Raw genomic sequence first — 17,871 nt, forward strand, 5'->3', positions numbered from 1 at the left:
CGAGGGCAGATTTTGTGTAGTTAGTGCTGGACAAGTACTACACACATTATATATGATAAATGCACACTATATATACTTGAGTATAAGCCGACCCGAATATAAGCCGAGGCCCCTAATTTCACCCCAAAAACCCAGGAAAAGTTATCGACTCGACTATAAGCCTACGGTGGGAAATACATCATCCCCTCTGTCATCATCCAGACCCCCCTCATCATCCCCCTGTCATCATCACCGCCTGTCGATCCAGTGGTCATAAACCTGCGGACCTCCAGATGTTGCAAAACTACAACTCCCAGCATGCCCGGACAGCCATCGGCTGTCCGGGCATGCTGGGAGTTGTAGTTTTGAAACATCTGGAGGTCCACAGGTTGAAGACCACTGCGGCCTTCGTCATCATCCAGACCCCCCCCCCCCCTTTAGTTTTTTACTCACTTCCCCTCAGTGGGAAGGAAGGGTGAGCTGGTCTGGGCCATCTATGCTGCAGGGACCGTCTGGTGGGGAGGGTTAATCGTTCTGGGCTGTCCATTTTCACCGGGGGGGCCTCTTCTCCGCACTCCGGGCCTGCCCCGGACTAGTGACGTTGCCTTGACAACGACGCACAGGGAAGTGCATGAACGTCCCTGTGCGTCGTCGTCAAGGCAACGTTACTAGTCCGGGGCCAGGCCCGGAGCGGAGAAGAAGGCATTCCGGTGAAGATGGACAGCCCGGAACGACTAACCCTCCCCACCAGACGGTCCCTGCAGCATAGATGGCCTGGACCAGCTCACCCTTCCTTCCCACCAAGGGGAGGTGAGTAGAAAACAAAAGGGGGGGGGGGGTCTGGATGATGACGAAGGCCGCAGTGGTCTTCTAGCCGATGGCTGTCTGGGCATGCTGGAAGTTGTAGTTTTGCAACATCTGGAGGTCCCCAGGTTGAAGACCACTGAAAAGGATTGACAGGCGGAGAGTTCACTCGAGTATAAGCTCAGGGGGGTGTTTTCAGCACGAAAAATCGTGCTGAAAAACTCGGCTTATACTCGAGTATATACGGTATGTTAAGATTTTACTGACAGGTTAAGATGATGTCATGATCCTTATGCTAAACTGGTTGGCAGAGAACGAGCGCCTTATTGGATTCTTGTGACTACTTAGTGCAAAAAAAAGCCTGTAAAATGTTGCTGCTAGACCTGCTGGATAAACCTGTCTTACCTGTGTGCGCTGTTTTTTTAAGAGAAGATCTCCCAGTGAAGAGAAGAACACTTTTAGTGAATGCAGGTCAGCTCAATTATTTGCAATATATAGACATAGTTGAAGTCATAAGTTTACATACACATTATAGGATTATAGGTTCATTAAAACTCATTGCCTTCACAGAATGTTAGAACACCTGTCTATAGTTTTAGCAAGTTGTTTCTGTTATCTACTCTTAATTTTTTTCTTTCAAATGTTTACAAATAGAATAATTTTTTAATTCATAATTTACTACATCAAAAGCCCAGTGAATCAAAAATTTACATACACATTTACATACATTTTAAATAGCTTGGAGGATTTCAGAAAACAATCCGGCAGGATTTTAACAGATACCTGTCTTTTTAAGAAACTACTGGCAAGTCCTAAGAACATGTATGAAGTTTTAAACGGGTACTCTGCTGCTAGACATCTTATTCCCTATCCAAAGGATAGGGGGATAAGATGTCTGATCGCGGGGGTCCTGCTGCTGGGCCCTCCGCAATCTCCAGCAGCACCCGGCCGTGGTTGTGATGTCACAGCCACGCCCCCTTCATTCATGTTTATGGGAGGGGGAATGTGGACCCCATAGACATGAATGGAGGGGCAGTGACGTCAAAATGTTTAGAATGCTGGAGCACCGGAGTACCCCTTTAAGAGGTGAGGACCCAGTGCAGAAACCCCAGGATTCCTAAAAGGAACGGGCAGCAGCTCTCAGCTTAGCACTGTGCTCTTTGTTTCAGCGGCGTACGTGGTGTACAGATATTCAGAGGAAGTCAATAGAGTTTCCACTGACCTTCTCTGAATATCCATACACTGCATATACCGGTGGCAGAAAGAAAAGAAAACAAGAGAAAGGTGGGGATACCAGTAGTAGGAACCATTCAAGTCAGATATTTATAACCAAATCCTATGGCTAGCAGATACATTTGAATCTTGGGATAACCTCTTTAAGGCTATGTTCACATCAGTGCTGTAGAGCTCAGTCTATGAGCTCCATTACACATGCTAATAACAGGGCTGGATGGCGGGTGAGACACCAGAAACCAAAGGATTCCGATAGGTCCCGTTCACTTTAAATGTGGTTTCGTTTAAGGTCTGTGAACATAGCCTAAGAAGATTTCTTTATTATAAAAATGATTATTATTATTTTTTTGCATTAAAGAGAATCTGACAGCTATTTCACCCGCATTAACCCAATATACTGGGTAATAGTGTGGGTAAATAGCTGTAAAATGAAGGATCACTTACATTTTTAGGTTATGTACTTGACTTCTGGCCATTCCAATCACATTGACATTACACTTCAGTGCACCATGGAGGCGGGGAGCCGGCTATCCCAGCTCCCCTGCTTCATCAATATTCCGGCCCTACCCCACTCCATTCTGTCAGAGTCGGGTGTAGTAGGGAGCAGAGCGCTCATAGCCCCCGCCCCCATCCCTGGAATATTGATGGGGGAGGGGAACTGGGAGAACCGGCTCCCCGCCTCCATTGCGCACTGGAGTTCAATGGCAATGCGATTGGAACAGCTAGAAGTCATGGAGTACATAACTAAAAACTTAAGTCATCCTTCATTTTGTAGCTTTCACCCACACTATAACCCAGTATATTGGGTTTAGTGTGGGTGAAATAGCTATCAGATTCTCTTTAACTACAATAAAAAATAAAATAAAAAACATTTCTGACTCACACCAAGTCCTTCTTCAACACAAAATAATCAATTCTAACACCTGACAATAGCCTCTAGTTATTAACACAACCAACTGCAAGACAACAATATCTTCCAAAATAGATGAAGGACTCGTCTGAATTAGAAAATACAATTCGTAGTGTCCAACAAGAGGGTAATATTTTAGCAAAATAATGTCTAATTCAAGGTTTCCAAGAAGGGTGCCTCCAGCTGTTGCAAAACTGCAACTCCCAGCATCCCCGGACAGCCTTCGGCTGTCCGGGCATGCTGGGAGTTGCAGTTTAGCAACAGCTGGAGGCACCTCGGTTGGGAAACACTGTTCTAGTTATTAACACTTACATCCAAAACACCACATTACCCTTCAAAACAGATGAAGGACACGTTTAAATCAGAAAATACAATTCACACTGACAAAAAAAAAACAAGATACTAGTACGAAAACTGACTAGACTGGCGTTCAATTCCAGCAATGTAATCGCGTCCTTAATGGACATTGTGCTAAAATAGAAATTAGGTTTTGTAATTACTGTTTCTTAATCACCTATTTAGTGCGTTCCCCAAAGGTATTGCTGCGAGGAGCAGAATTCTAAGCCGCCTGCTCTCCTCCGCATCAATTATCCTGGGCTTTAAGGCAGATCCAACCGAGAGGGACATCTAAGCAGCACAACTAAAGCTATAAATATATCCAGACGACAAAAAAAAATAATAATGAATAATATGAGCATCCAAGGGTATAATTCCCTTAAGGGCATTGGGCGTAAATGTGCGTTCTGATGCGCACAAGGACGTACATTTTAGAGCTGCGCCCTCTTCGTGCACGGCGGGTCCCGGCTGCTTGCCAGCAACAGGGGATCGGCTGGCTATGGCAGACATAAGCCATCGCACTGATGCCTGCCATTAACCCTTCAGATGTCATGATCAATACTGATCATGGCATCTGCGGCAACTCGGATGGCTCATCGGATCACTTGCGGCACGATCGCGGGGAGCCGTTGAGCCAAGATGGCTGACGGAGGTCGCCCCACCTGATCCTTCCACTCTCACAGGGTCTTACTGATCAAGGCATCTGCGGCAATGCAGCGACTCTTACCACAGTGACCTGATGAGCCACGATGGCAGCCTGAGGTTCCCTCACCTGCCTCCAGCCGCTCTCACAGGGTCGTCTTCCCTTTTAGAATGCAGAAAATACTGATCACTGCTATGCCTATGTATAGCACTGAACAATATGAGCAATCAGAGGCATAGCTAGTAGCTTCTGGTCCCCGATACAAAATCTGCAACAGGGCCCCATAATGGGGCAGATTTGCTTTGGGGCCCCCTTAGGCACCATGGCCCCGGTGTGACTGCTATCTCTGCACCCACTATAGCTACACCCCTGTGAGCAATCTAATGATTGCTATAAATAGATATGAATGAATAAGCCCCTCCCCCAATAAAAATGTAATCGCCCCTTTTTCCCCCATTTTACCCCCAAAAAAGCGTAAAAAAAGTTCCATCAAACATATGTGGTATCAGCGTGAGCATAATTGTCCAAACTTTTGAAATTCAATGATTAAATGATCCCCTATGGTGAACGGTGTAAACACCATAAATAAAATTTCAAAATTGGTGCTTTTTTGGTCACATCATATTCCCCCAAAAAATTAAATAGCAATTAAAAATTCATATATAAAGGCATAAAAAAATTAGCCCTCATTCAGCCCCATATACGTTAAAATAAGAAAGGTAAAGTTGGTCCGAATATGGCAATTTTTTTTATAGGCAACACAATAATAGAAAAACATTTAAATAAATATTTTCCGGTTTTGTGTAACCGGAATTAATCCTTGTGTAAAAAATAAGTTGTGTAAGGTATTCAGCCTTCTAATGCAGTGTTTCAGGGCATCGCCATTGTCAAGACTAGAGAACATTGTTGTTTAGATTGAGAAGCTGCAAAACCTACACATGCCTAGTCCTGTTCGCAACGGAGGAGAGAATAGAACTGTATCCAGTTTAGACATGGTGTGTGAGCTTAAAGGGGTACTCCAGTGGAAGGGGTACTCCAGGTGTCAGCAGAGAGCACTGGGGTCATACTGGAAAGAGCTACACAACTTTCTCAGGAGCATACAGCAGCTGATAAGTACTGGAAGGATTAAGATTTTTTAATAGAAGTAATTTACAAATCTGTTTAACTTTCTGGAGCCAGTTGATTTGAATTATTTTTTTTCTATTGGAGTACCCCTTTAACAGGCCGGGGCTCTGGTGTGATTGCTTACAGCAACTATGATTGAGATGTATGCAGCTGTTGAGAACCATGGGATGGCGCTCACTAAATACTGTCTATACATACAAGCTCTTAAAAAGTACCTGATACTTTTCAGGATAAGCTATCCTGTGAGTATACATGAGGAGAAACACTAGTTTGGGCCATTATATAACTTCTATATGGTATTTTCAGCATATTTCTGCTCTGCAGGTTTCATCTATAGTTTGCAGTTCTCCCAGAGCAGGTAGGCGGAGCTCCCCCCTCCCCCTCTCCATAGGCATGTATTGCTTGTCTTGCAGACAGACACAGGGCAGACACAGAGAAGACGATTTGAGCAGCAGGAAGGGGGGCAGAGAGAGAAAAGTTTGATAACAGAAGAAAGAAGCATTTTTGTCTGATAGAAATATATTACAAAGTTTCTTATAATAGCTTGTACTATTGATCTAATGCCAGTGTTTTCCAAACAGTGTGTCTCCAGCTGTTGCAAAACTACAACTCCCAGCCTTCGGCTGTCCGGGAATGCTGGAAGTTGTAGTTTTGCAACAGCTGGAGACACGCTGTTCGAAATACAATGGTCATATTTAATCTCTCTCAACTGTAGGCAGCAATCAGTTTATCATATGGTTGCGTTCACACAAGCATAATATGGACAAGTGCTTGCATCCATATTATGAGAGTCTAGATTAATAGACTGATCTAATGACCTGTCAGTTTTAATCACTAGACCCACTGTTGTGCAAGTAAGTATCTGTAGTATAAAAGTAAACACGTGTCAATATTAGGCTCAATGAAAGCAGCCTTTACGTATGCAAAGAATTTTGTGTCAGAAAAGTTAAAGTCCAACCATTTAAAGACCCATTAAATGGGCACAAACCTGCTAGTTTTAGTGATTGGTCAGGGTCTGAACATTCAGGCCCCAACCGATCAAAACTCTTGACATCCTAGAACATGTCAAAAGGTAATGTCACGTATGGGCAGAGATACAGTGCACACTAGTTCTCGTCCAGAACCCCTGTCCCTGCCTATTGCCTAGTCACCCTAAATAGAGGCTCCACAACTAGAAGACGGTCCCTACTCTAAATAAGTGCAGGGACATCACAATTCAAAACAACAAATTACAAAAATACAGTAAGGTCAGGAAGAAACAGTCAGGACACAAAAGGCTAACCTGCACAGAATGCATTACTCACAGGGAGACAAACAAACAGAAAAGGATAGTCAGAAAGACAGATCAAAAAGCCAAGAGGACAACAGAAGTACAGAATCTAATAGCAAAAGGGTTAAAAGGGTACTCCACTGGCCAGCGTTCGTAACATTCAGTTCTGAACACTGTGCGTGCGCTGCTGAGGTCGGCCCCGCCCCCTCGTGATGTCACACTCTGCCCCCTCAATGCAAGTCTATGGGAGGGGGCATGACGGTCATCACGCCCCTCCCATAGACTTGCATTGAGGGGGCGGGTGTGAAGTCACGAGGGGGCGTGGCTGAACCCCGCAACGCGTGCACAGCGTTTGGAACTAAATTTTCCCAACGCTGGCCAGTGGAATACCCCTTTAACCAAATTTCAGAGCCAAAGTCACAGAACCAGAAAACAGAATATGAAGCAGGGTAAAGGGTACAGAGTACAGACTCTCTCACAGGCAGTGTCTGTTTTTTTGAAATAGCAAAGCAAGTGAGAGAGGTAATGGGTACTACATCCCAAAAATGTGTTTACTTTAAATTCATAAGAAAAACATAGTAAATGTACTTACCTGGTACTGACAGAACAGATGGGGAGCCCTCTGGCTTCCTTTGAACAGGGGAATCGCCCATCCACCATATAATGGTGAGAGGCTCTGGTGGTCCTACTGCCGCACAAGAAATATTAAAGGAGGTGTTTTTTAAAACTGCCATGTCCTCCGGCTCCATGGTGAAATACGGGACACCTAGATATTGGTATGAAAAAATAAATTCATATTAGATGGTACACAGAGCTCACGATCAGGATGCTGTCTGTTCAGTTATGCCTTGATGCAGACCTCTATACCTGCATAGCAAGACAACTCCAGCTAGGGAAAAGCCTCCGACGGGAGAAGTCATGGAGGCGATATTGTTATCACCAAGCTTAACTACATTAAAGATGTATCTAGTTGAATACAATCCAAGCTGGAGTTTCGCACCAATCACAAAATTAATTTTGACCAAACAAAGTAAGGTGGACTATTTAACTGGACTATTCAATTTTCTGGGATATGATCAAAAATCAGCAATTTTGGCATTTGGAGTTTTTTTCCCACACTTTAACCTGTGCAGGATCAGGAATGTAAAAGTTTTATAGCTTAGACAAATGTGTTTATTTGTTTAAATTTTTATTTATTACCTTTTTATTTTGCAAATGGGAAAAGGTGGTGATAAGAATTTATTGGGGAGGGGATATATTAAAATATATATATTTATATATTTTTGTCTTCAAACTTTTGGAGAGGGTAACAGCAGTGACAAAGAGGTGCAGAAGGAAGGAGGATGACAGCAGTACCATGAGGTGCAGCAGGAAGGAGGACGACAGCATTACCATGAGGTGCAGCAGGAAGGAGGATGACAGCAGTACCATGAGGTGCAGCAGGAAGGAGGATGACAGCAGTACCATGAGGTGCAGCAGGAAGGAGGACGACAGCAGTTACATCAGGTGCTGCAGGAGGGATTGTGACAGGAGGTGCTGTAGGAGGGAGGGTTACAGGATGTACAGCAGTGACAGGAGGTGCAGCCGGAGGGAGGATGACAGCAGTAACATGAGGTGCTGCAGGAAGGAGAGTGACAGGAGGTGCAGCAGGAGGGAGGGTAACAGCTATGACAGGAGGTGCAGCAGAAAGGAGGGTGACAGGAAGTGCAGCAAGGGGCCTGGGACTGACAGACAGCACTGCAGGTAATTACATGTAACCCCAGGGCAGAAGAAGGCTACAGGTCAGGGACTAGGTGTACAGTTCTACCCTCCTGCTCTCAACCCCACACTCACACATATAGCAGCACCCCCTGCACCAACCTGGTTGGCGGTGGCAGTGCAGGGAGCTCTTCTCTGGCTGCCACCTGACTGACTGGAGGAGTGCTAGAGGAGTTACTGCTGACCATCGTCAGAGGCAGAACTGAGCAGTGCCCTTCTTGGCACAGGAGGCTCAGCACTAGATTAAAAGGTGATACATCAGCCTCAGGATGTATCACATTGCTATGCGCGGCCAACACCGAAGCTCGGGCTGACCAACACCTAGATGCCAGGTTGAAATTCTCCATCCCTATGGTGACCTGGCACCTGGGATTTGTTGAGCCCTGACTAAGGGATGCGTTCACACGGCCATCTGTCCCTGTTTTTTTTCCCCAATTTAGGTTCCGTTGTTGCCGCTTGTAAAAGGATTACAAAACGGTTTAAAAATAATCCCATTGATGTCAATGGTATTTTAAAATTTTTTTTTTTTATATAACCCTTTCACATCCTTTTGCACCCGTCAGAGCTCATTTCAGTTATTTTTTTTGACTGGAGAAAAGACTGTGCATGCATTTTTTTTTTCTCCCGTCACAAAACCAGAAGAAAAAAACAGATACCGTAAATTTAACATTGAAGTCTATGGGAAACGGATTAGCCTTTAATGTCATCCGTTTGCATCCGTTTTTTTCAATCCGTTTTTTGATCCATTTTTACTTCTGAGCATGCTTTTTTTTTTTAACTGAACAATAGTGGATACAAACGGATACAAATGGGTAACATCCGTTTGCATCTGTTATTGTCTGTTTTTTTTTTTACGTCCGTTTTATTATTTTTTGATTAATAGGAGAAGAACAGGACGGGTCTAGACGGCCGTGTGAATGCAGCCTAAGACAGATGGGAGTTACAGAGGGGAACAATGTCTCGAACGAAAAAGCAATCCCATAAACAAATAGTTTTAAAAAATGTGCGGCAAGAAGAGCTGGAAAATGTGGAGAAGAAAGGGCACGTAGACTCCAAGAAATGATAAAACGAAATGCCCTGAAAACATCTGAATGACGAACCGACAACGAATAACCGGTGTACGAGAATAACTGAGCTCCTTACGTCATACATTGTGTGTCTACTGTTCACCCAACAATTATTATTAAAAACATATGTACGTATCACAGTATTCTAAGAGTGAAAACTAGAGACGAGCGAACTTACAGTGATTCGATTCGTCACGAACTTCTCAGCTCGGCAGTTGCTGACTTTATCCTGCATAAATTCATTCAGCTTTCAGGTGCTCCGGTGGGCTGGAAAAGGTGGATACAGTCCTAGGAGAGAGTCTCCAACCCACCGGAGCACCTGAAAGCTGAACTAATTTATGCAGGCTAAAGTCAGCAACCGCCGAGCCGAGAAGTTCGTGACGAAAACTGGAAGTTCGCTCATCTCTAGTGATAACGCTAGAAAAGGAAATTCAAGAATGACTACCCGGATGGTCATGTCTCACACACAATGCTGCCCACTTTTTACAATTGTATGTAGTTAAAGGGTACCTTTCATCAAAAAAAACTTTTGATATATTATAGATTAATGTATGCAGAATAACTTTCCAATAGCATGTTATTAAAAAATATGCTTCTTTCTATTTAATTTTCCACTTTGAAAAAATGACCACTAGGGGTCTCCCTACCAGTCCTTTTTTATAGATTTCAGACTCATGCTGGAGTCCTAAATCTCAGACTGCAGCCGGGACACAGACAAGCTCAGCACTGCTCCCTGGCAGTAAGCAGTGCTGAGTTTGTCTGTTTCCCGGCTGCAGTCTGAGATTTAGGACTCCTGCATGAGTCTGAAATCTATGAAAAAGGACTGGTAGGGAGACCCCTAGTGGTCATTTTTCAAAGTGGAAAATTAAATAGAACGAAGCATATTTTTTAATAACATGCTATTGGAAAGTTATTCTGCATACATTAATCTATAATATATCAAAAGTTTTTTTGACGAAAGGTACCCTTTAAAGAAGTACTCAGGGATAGAAGAATTTATCCACTATCCGAAGCATAGGGGATAAGTATCAAATCGTGGTGGTCCAACTGCTCGCTCTTCCCCCCCCCCCCCCCCCTCGGCTCTCCTAAATGAAGGCGTGTCAACCCCCCACAAAGCGATGGCCGACACCCTCCCTCCATGTAGCTCTATGGGAGACAGATTTTTGAGCACATCACTCCGGTTCTCTCATAGAGCTGCATTGACAGGGCGTTTCGGCCATCGCTTTGTGCGGTTTTTGACATGCCCCATTCAGAAGGAGAGCCGGGGCCCCATACAGGAGATTGCGGGGTGTCCCAGCAATCAGACCCTGCGATCAGTATTTCTATCCTGGAGAACTCCTTTAATGGTTACACCCAAGCATATAAAATACAGTGATTCAGATGACATGCCAAGTAAACTAATGAGAGGAGAAGAAGGCCATGGCTTCACTATCCATTATGTCCCCGCACAATGATAGAATGTGCTTACTGCAGCAATAACCCAAATCATCCGACTCTGAGGTAAATATCATTACAGACTAGCCCCAGCAGCACTGGCGCAGGTCTTGTTGGAGAGGAAGGCTGCGACAGAGACGACGGGGTTAAAGAAAAGGTATAGAAAAGGCGTTTGTTGTGTGGGAGGAAGAAAGATGGATGGAGCCAGCAGGAGAGAGGTGAGGTAAATGGAGGAAGATGCTGATAGCACTTGGCGAGGGACTGTGGTGGGTGTGCGGGTGATTCAGCTGATTGATAGGACTGGGCTCCGGGGAGGGCGCACATGTTGTGAGTTGTAGTTGTTTCTGGAGGCTAGAGGAAGATTGCTGAGGTTAAATGGAATCCCTGGATGAAAGTCTGACTCAGTTAATGCACTCGCACACAGGGCCTTGCTCTGAGGAGAAAACACAGTCATATAAAAGGGAATACAGGATCATTTTCCAAAATGGTTTCTTACTAAAGCCCTGGAAAGTCTTTGGTAAAGCAACATAGGGGGAGATTTATCAAAACCTGTGCAGAGGAAGAGTGGTGCAGTTGCCCATAGCAACCAATCAGATGGCTTCTTTCATTTTCCACAGGCCTCTTTAGAGGCCTGTGGAAAATGAAAGAAGCCATCTGATTGGTTGCTATGGGCAACTGCACCACTCTTCCTCTGCACAGGTTTTGATAAATCTCCCCCATAGCGATTCTACGCAGTGGTCTCCAAACTGTGGACTTCCAGATGTTTCAAAACTACAATTCCCAGCATGCCCGGACAGCCGTTGGCTGTCCGGGCATGCTGGGAGTTGTAGTGTTGCAGCATCTGGAGGACCACAGTAGGGACACCACTGTTCTAATCATCAACTCAGATCTATGAAATGCTTTAAAAAGGAGATTTACACTGGAGATTTGTAAATTACTTATATTTAAAAATCTTAAAGGGGTTATCCAGGAAAAAACTTTATATATTATATATATCAACCGGCTCCAGAAAATTAAACAGATTTGTAAATTACTTATATTAAAAAATCTTCATCCTTTCAGTACTTATGAGCTTCTGAAATTAAGGTTGTTCTTTTCCGTCTAAGTGCTCTCTGATGACACGTGTCTCGGGAACCACTCAGTTTAGAAGAGGTTTGCTATGGGGATTTGCTTCTAAACTGGGCGTTTCCCGAGACACGTGTCATCAGAGAGCACTTAGACAGAAAAGAACAACCTTAATTTCAGAAGCTCATAAGTACTGAAAGGATGAAGATTTTTTAATAGAAGTAATTTACAAATCTGTTTAACTTTCTGGAGCCAGTTGATATATATATATATATATATATATATATATATATATATATATATATATATATATATAAAAAGTTTTTTCCTGGATAACCCCTTTAACCCTTCCAATACTTATCAGCTGCTGTATGCTCCGGAGGAAGCTGTGTAGTTCTTTCCAGTCCGACCACAGTGCTCTCTGCTGACACCTCTGTCCTTGTCAGGAACGGTCCAGAGCAGGAGATAAATCCCCATAACAAACCTCTCCTACTCTGGATAGTTCCTTGCACAAACAGAGGTGTCAGCAGAGAGCACTGGGGTTAGACTGGAAAGAACTAGACAACTTCCTCTGGAGCATACTAAGCAGCTAAGTACTGGAAGGATTAAGATTTTTCTAAATAGAAGTAATTTACAAATTTGTATAACTTTCTCACACCAGTTGATTTGATATCCCTCCCCCTCCCGGAGTACCCCTTTAAACCCTGCCCGATTTTATGGATGTCAATGCAGGTTAGGTGCTGGGAAGGTAAAGCAGCAACTAGATGTCCATGCTGCCATTTACATTTAAAGAGGGGGGTAATAAACGTCATCCACCAGCATTGACAATGAGCATTTTAGTTTTGCAGTCTTAGGGAGTATTCACACCTATAGTATCTTGTGCATATTTGATGTAGAAACTTCTGCATCTGTCCCATACATATCAAAAGCAGCTGAAATACGTGGGAAAATATGCAGCAGCAAATACGCAGCAAAAATACGGCAGGTTTGACCCTACCCTTAGGGTAGGGTCACATGTGCCGTATTTTGCTCCTGTGTATGTTTCTAACCATTGAAGTCAACGGGTACCAAAATTAGCCGCAGAAAACATAGTAAAATACGGCATGTGTGACCCTAACCAAAAAAGGGGTTATCCAGATAAAAATTCTCTCCTATTGCAGTGATCTGAAAAACAAAAACAAAGCATACTTACCAACCATGCTCCCTCGGGGGTCCTCCTATGAAGTCTTCCTATCCCCACTGAATGCTTAAGCTGCTACTGCCAAGATGGGCTTGTCTTGGCAGAGACAGCCCATTCAGCCAATCCTTGACTAAGGCGGGGCACCCCTGCAGCCGGTGATTAGTTGAGCGGGTAGTCACTGTTGAGACGAGTCAGTCTTGGAAGTAGCAGCTAGAGTGTTCAGCAGGGATCTGGAAGACCTCACAGGGGGACCCCTGAGGGAGCAAGGTGGGTAAGTATATGTTTTTTTTTGCATTGAGGTCTCTACTGGAGAGAATTTTTTAGTATCCACATACCCTTTACATGGACTGATTATTATGCAAATGAACAAGCAAACACTCATCACGTGCATCAGCTGATTGATCTGAATGGTTGCCCGAGCGATCCAGAGAGTCTTGTAAGGGCCCAGCAAAACAAGCGCCGATCAGCGTTATCTGGGCCACATCGGGCCATGTTAAAGGGCCCTTACCCCACATTATGTCACTGGCAGATACTACAGTATTTACCAGTATGTCATGTCCAGTGTTTTCGGCTGTATCGGGGCCATAACATGGTCAATCACAGAGCTCTACATGTCTCCGCACTTTGAAGGACTTACTACAAAAGTTACAATGCAAAATCCTATTTACCTGGAAGAAAGCAATTACAGCCTGTTTACTCCTGGGCTGTATTCCAAGCAGAAAAATGTAGGTTGTAGTAAGCCAAATGTCAAACAAAGTCATCTAAAGGACTCTTATCTAGAAACTGCATTATGTTCTGAATAATTTGGTAGCAAACTCAGAGGTCTGCTAATTGTAATACTTTATTATTAATAATGAACAGTCCATTTCGATACATAATGCTTTGGGAAAAGAATTTACCTCCATTGTAATTTGTTATTTTTCCTGTTAAGTTGTCTTACAGCCTGGAATTAAAGCGGGTTTTATTTGAGCTTTTATGTTATGGACCTGACAAAATAGTTCAAATTGTTACAGTGGAATATTTTAAAACCTTGTTTAGAAAAAAATAAATAAAAGATAAAAAAGTTGTGTATTTAAGTGTTTGCCCGCTTTGCTAGAAAGTCACTATGTAAAAACACTGGTCCAACCAATTCACTTAAAGGGGTACTCCGCAGCCCCAGCGTTCGGAACATTTTGTTCCGAACGTGTGGAGCGAGCGGCGGGGGTCGTGACAGCCACATCCCTCATGCCGCCACACCCCCTCAATGCAAGTCTATGGGAGGGGGAGGGGCAGCCACCACGCCCCCTCCCATAGACTTGCATTGAGGGGGTGTGGCATGATGGCACGAGGGGCGTGGCCATGACATCACAACCGCCGCCGCCCGCCCCCAGCATTCTAAACAAACGCTGGGTGCTGCACAGAGATCGCAGGGGTCCCAACTGCAGGACCCCTGCGATCAGACATCTTATCCCCTATCCTTTGGACAGGGGAAAAGATGTCTAGGGGTGGAGTACCCCTTTAGGACATCCCAAAAGAAAAGAGGCCCCCTTCTTTTATTTTTCAGAGGCCTTTTCAAAAATGAAAGAAGCGATCTTATTGGTTGCTATAGGCAACTAGTCAACTTTTCCTCTGCACAAGTTTTGATAAATCTCCCCCATTGACCGTAAACAGATTAAGGGCGAACATATCAATGTCTTGGAATGGCCTAGTGAAAGCTTTAAAGGGGTACTCCACTTTTTTTTTTTTTTTTTTTTTTAAATCAACTGGTGCCAGAAAGTTAAACAGTTAGGTTCCTTTCACACTGTAAAAATACTTCCGTTATGAACGCCCATTAGGAAATCAGCAGTTATACGGCCGGTACAAAATCACTAACGGCCGTTAGAAAATCCCATTCTAGCCTATGGGATTTTTCTAATAGCAGTTTTAACCCATTATCGCCCGTTATTAATAACCGTTATTTTGTGATGGGCGAATGAACGGGTGAAATAGTGCATGCGCTAATTCTCATGTTACTATTGCCCGTCACAAAATAACGTCAGTTATTAATAACAGGCGATAACGGGTTAAAACAGCTATTAGAAAAATCCCATAGACTATAATGGGGTTTTCTAACGGCCGTTAGTGTTTTTTTACCGGCCGTATAACTGCTGATTTCCTAACGGGCATTAATAACGGAAGTATTTTTACAGTGTGAAAGCAGCCTTATGTAAATTACTTCTATTTATAAATCGTAATCCTTCCAGTACTTATCAGCTGCTGTTTACTACAGAGGAAGTTCTTTTCTTTTTGAATTTATTTTCTGTATGACCACAGTGCTCTCTGCTGCCACTTTGGTCCATATCAGGAACTGTCCAAAACAGGAGCAAATCCCCATAGCAAACCTCTCCTGCTCTGGACAGTTCCTGATATGGACAGAGGTGTCAGCAGAGAGCACTGTGGTCAGACAGAAAAGAAATTGAAAAAGAATAGAACTTCCTGTGGAGCATACAGCAGCTGATAAGTACTGGAAGGATTAAGATTTTTAAAGGGGTATTCCGCCCCTAGACATCTTATCCCCTATCCAAAGGATAGGGGATAAGATGTCAGATCGCCGCGGTCCCGCTGCTGGGGACCCCCGGGATCCCCGCTGCGGCACCGCCCTATCATTACAGCACAGAGCGAGTTTGCTCTGTGCGTAATGACGGGTGTTACGGGGGACGGAGCAGCGTGACGTCATGGCGCCGCCCCTCGTGACATCACGGCCCGTCCCCTTAATGCAAGTCTATGGGAGGGGGCGTGACGACCGCCACGCCCCCTCCCATAGACTTGTATTGAAAGGGGCAGGCCGTGACATCACGAGGGGCGGAGCCGTGACGTAACGATGCTCCGGTCCCTGTACCGCCCATCATTACGTGCAGAGCGAACTCGCTCTGTGCTGTAATGATAGCGCGGTGCCGCAGCGGGGATCCCAGGGGTCCCCAGCAGCGAAACCGCGGCGATCTGACATCTTATTCCCTATCCTTTGGATAGGGGATAAGATGTCTAGGGGCGGAATACCCCTTTAAATAGAAGTAAAGGGGTTCTGGCACCAGTCAATAATAAAAATTAATAAAAATGTTTTCCACTGGAGTACCCCTTTAAGCCTAATCCAATTGCAGATCACCAAAACAGCTCATCGAACTTGAAGGAGTAAGTTGAAGCCGTTTTGCCAGGAAGAGGAGAAAAACCGCAGCGTCTAGATGTGATAAGTGACATGGGGTTGAATACTTGTTGGTAGGCCGTATATATAACAAAGAATTAACAGGACAAAACCAGCATCACAATAGAGCTCTTTGATAAATGTAATAAAATGCCCAACATCAATGAACTCTTACCTTCCACCATAATCCAAATGGCCTCGGACACAACCTCCAAGCCGTTATTTTCCGCTTCGCACCAGTATTTTCCAGCATCTGGACGCTCAACGTTCTTTAAGCTGAAAACGCATTTGTGTAAAGATGTTATTTGTGCGCAACCTACGGTACAACGCTGCTCAGTTACCTCACTATATAAAATAGATCAACATAGGGGGGAGATTTATCAAAACCAATGCACTGGAAAAGTTGACCAGTTGCCCATAGCAACCAATCAGATCGCTTCTTTCATTTTACAGAGGCCTTGTTAAAAACGAAAGAAGCGAGCTGATTGGTTGCTATGGGCAACTGGGCAACTTTTCCTCTGGACAGGTTTTGATAAATCTCCCCCCTATATAGAATTTTGCCGCTCAGTGTTTTCAATGTTCTTTTTAGCACTTGGCATGCCAAGATAATTTTACTTTGTAACATAATGGCCTTGCTGAATGCTCATATGATGCGCAGAAAGCTGTACATCACAGTATAGTGGTCCCTCAAGTTACAATATTAATCGGTTCCAGGACGACCATTGTAGGTTGAAACCATTGTATGTTGAGACCAGAACTCTATGGAAACCTGGTAATTGGTTCTGAAGGCACCAAAATGTCATCCAAAAATAGGAAAAAGTGAGGATTAAAGAAAAATAAGTAGATAACTAATATAAATAAAGCAAATCCTTACATATAAAAGTAATAAAGATCTGCTGGGAGCTGTAAATCACTGTCTATGTCAGTGTTTCCCAAGCAGGGAGCCTCCAGCTGTTGCAAAACTACAACTCCCAGCATGCCCGGACAGCCAAAGGCTGTCCGGGCATGCTGGGAGTTGTAGTTTAGCAACAGCTGGGGGCACCCTGCTTGGGAAACACTGGTCTATGTAGAGGACAGTAGCTTCTTCAGGGTCCTGTACAGTACACAGTGTCCTAAAAAAGTAACATGGAGCCGCCCTCACCTGGTGTACAAAGGAGCAGCTAACCCTGGTACAGGTAAAGTGTAGTACAGAACATGTGATACCTCCCTGTACTGTAGGGGGCGCTATCAGACACCAGTCAGTGCATACACTTCAGTAATACAGGGGTTTTACCAGTGAAATGTCCATTCTGATTGGTCGGTTCTTCCAGCCATTGACACGTGTCGCAGTTCTGGACTGTCTGTACATTGTATGTTGAGTCTGGTTTCAACTTACGATGGTCCAGAAAAGACCATTGTATGTTGACACTATTGTATTTTGAGGCCATTGTAAGTTGAGGGATCACTGTATAAAAGATTTCTAAATGGGATATCAACACTGTGCGGAGGCTCAATATATCTTTTGATGAACAATCCTATTAAATATTTCATTTTTATTTAGGTACAATGAAAGTATATGACATGTACAGAGTTCCTGCATCCCTACAGATGGCTCTCTCTACGTTCAGCTTCCCAGCGTTGGATGACCAGTCAATAGACCAGAATCTGCTCAAATATTTCAGCCAAAAATGATCATAAATCCCATACTATAATAACTATGACTGCTGGAACTTCTTAGTTAGTGGCTGTAAACCATTCACTGAGAAACCCAAAAAGGTTATCAGAATTCGGGTTATTTAGTGTAGAAATAAGAAGGCTTAGGGGCGACCTAATAACTATGTATAAATATGTCAGGGGGCCATACAGAGATCTCTCCCATGACCTATTTATACCCAGAACCACTACTAGACCAAAGTAATCACTAGAAAAAA

At 44.0% G+C, this 17,871-nt stretch overlaps 1 protein-coding gene across 1 annotated transcript in view; it reads right to left on the reverse strand.

Moving 5' to 3' along the window:
* TYRO3 (TYRO3 protein tyrosine kinase) overlaps positions 1-17,871 on the reverse strand; it is a 186,608-nt gene that overhangs the window by 106,533 nt on the left and 62,204 nt on the right. Inside the window, exons 4-5 of the mRNA XM_056546671.1 lie at positions 16,137-16,237; positions 6,893-7,066 (exon numbers count right to left, since the gene is read on the reverse strand). Coding sequence (XP_056402646.1) covers positions 6,893-7,066; positions 16,137-16,237 — 275 coding nt within the window. The remainder of the gene's footprint in view (positions 1-6,892; positions 7,067-16,136; positions 16,238-17,871) is intronic.

The sequence above is a fragment of the Hyla sarda genome, chromosome 11, assembly GCF_029499605.1.
Source record: "Hyla sarda isolate aHylSar1 chromosome 11, aHylSar1.hap1, whole genome shotgun sequence".
Lineage (NCBI taxonomy): Eukaryota > Metazoa > Chordata > Amphibia > Anura > Hylidae > Hyla > Hyla sarda.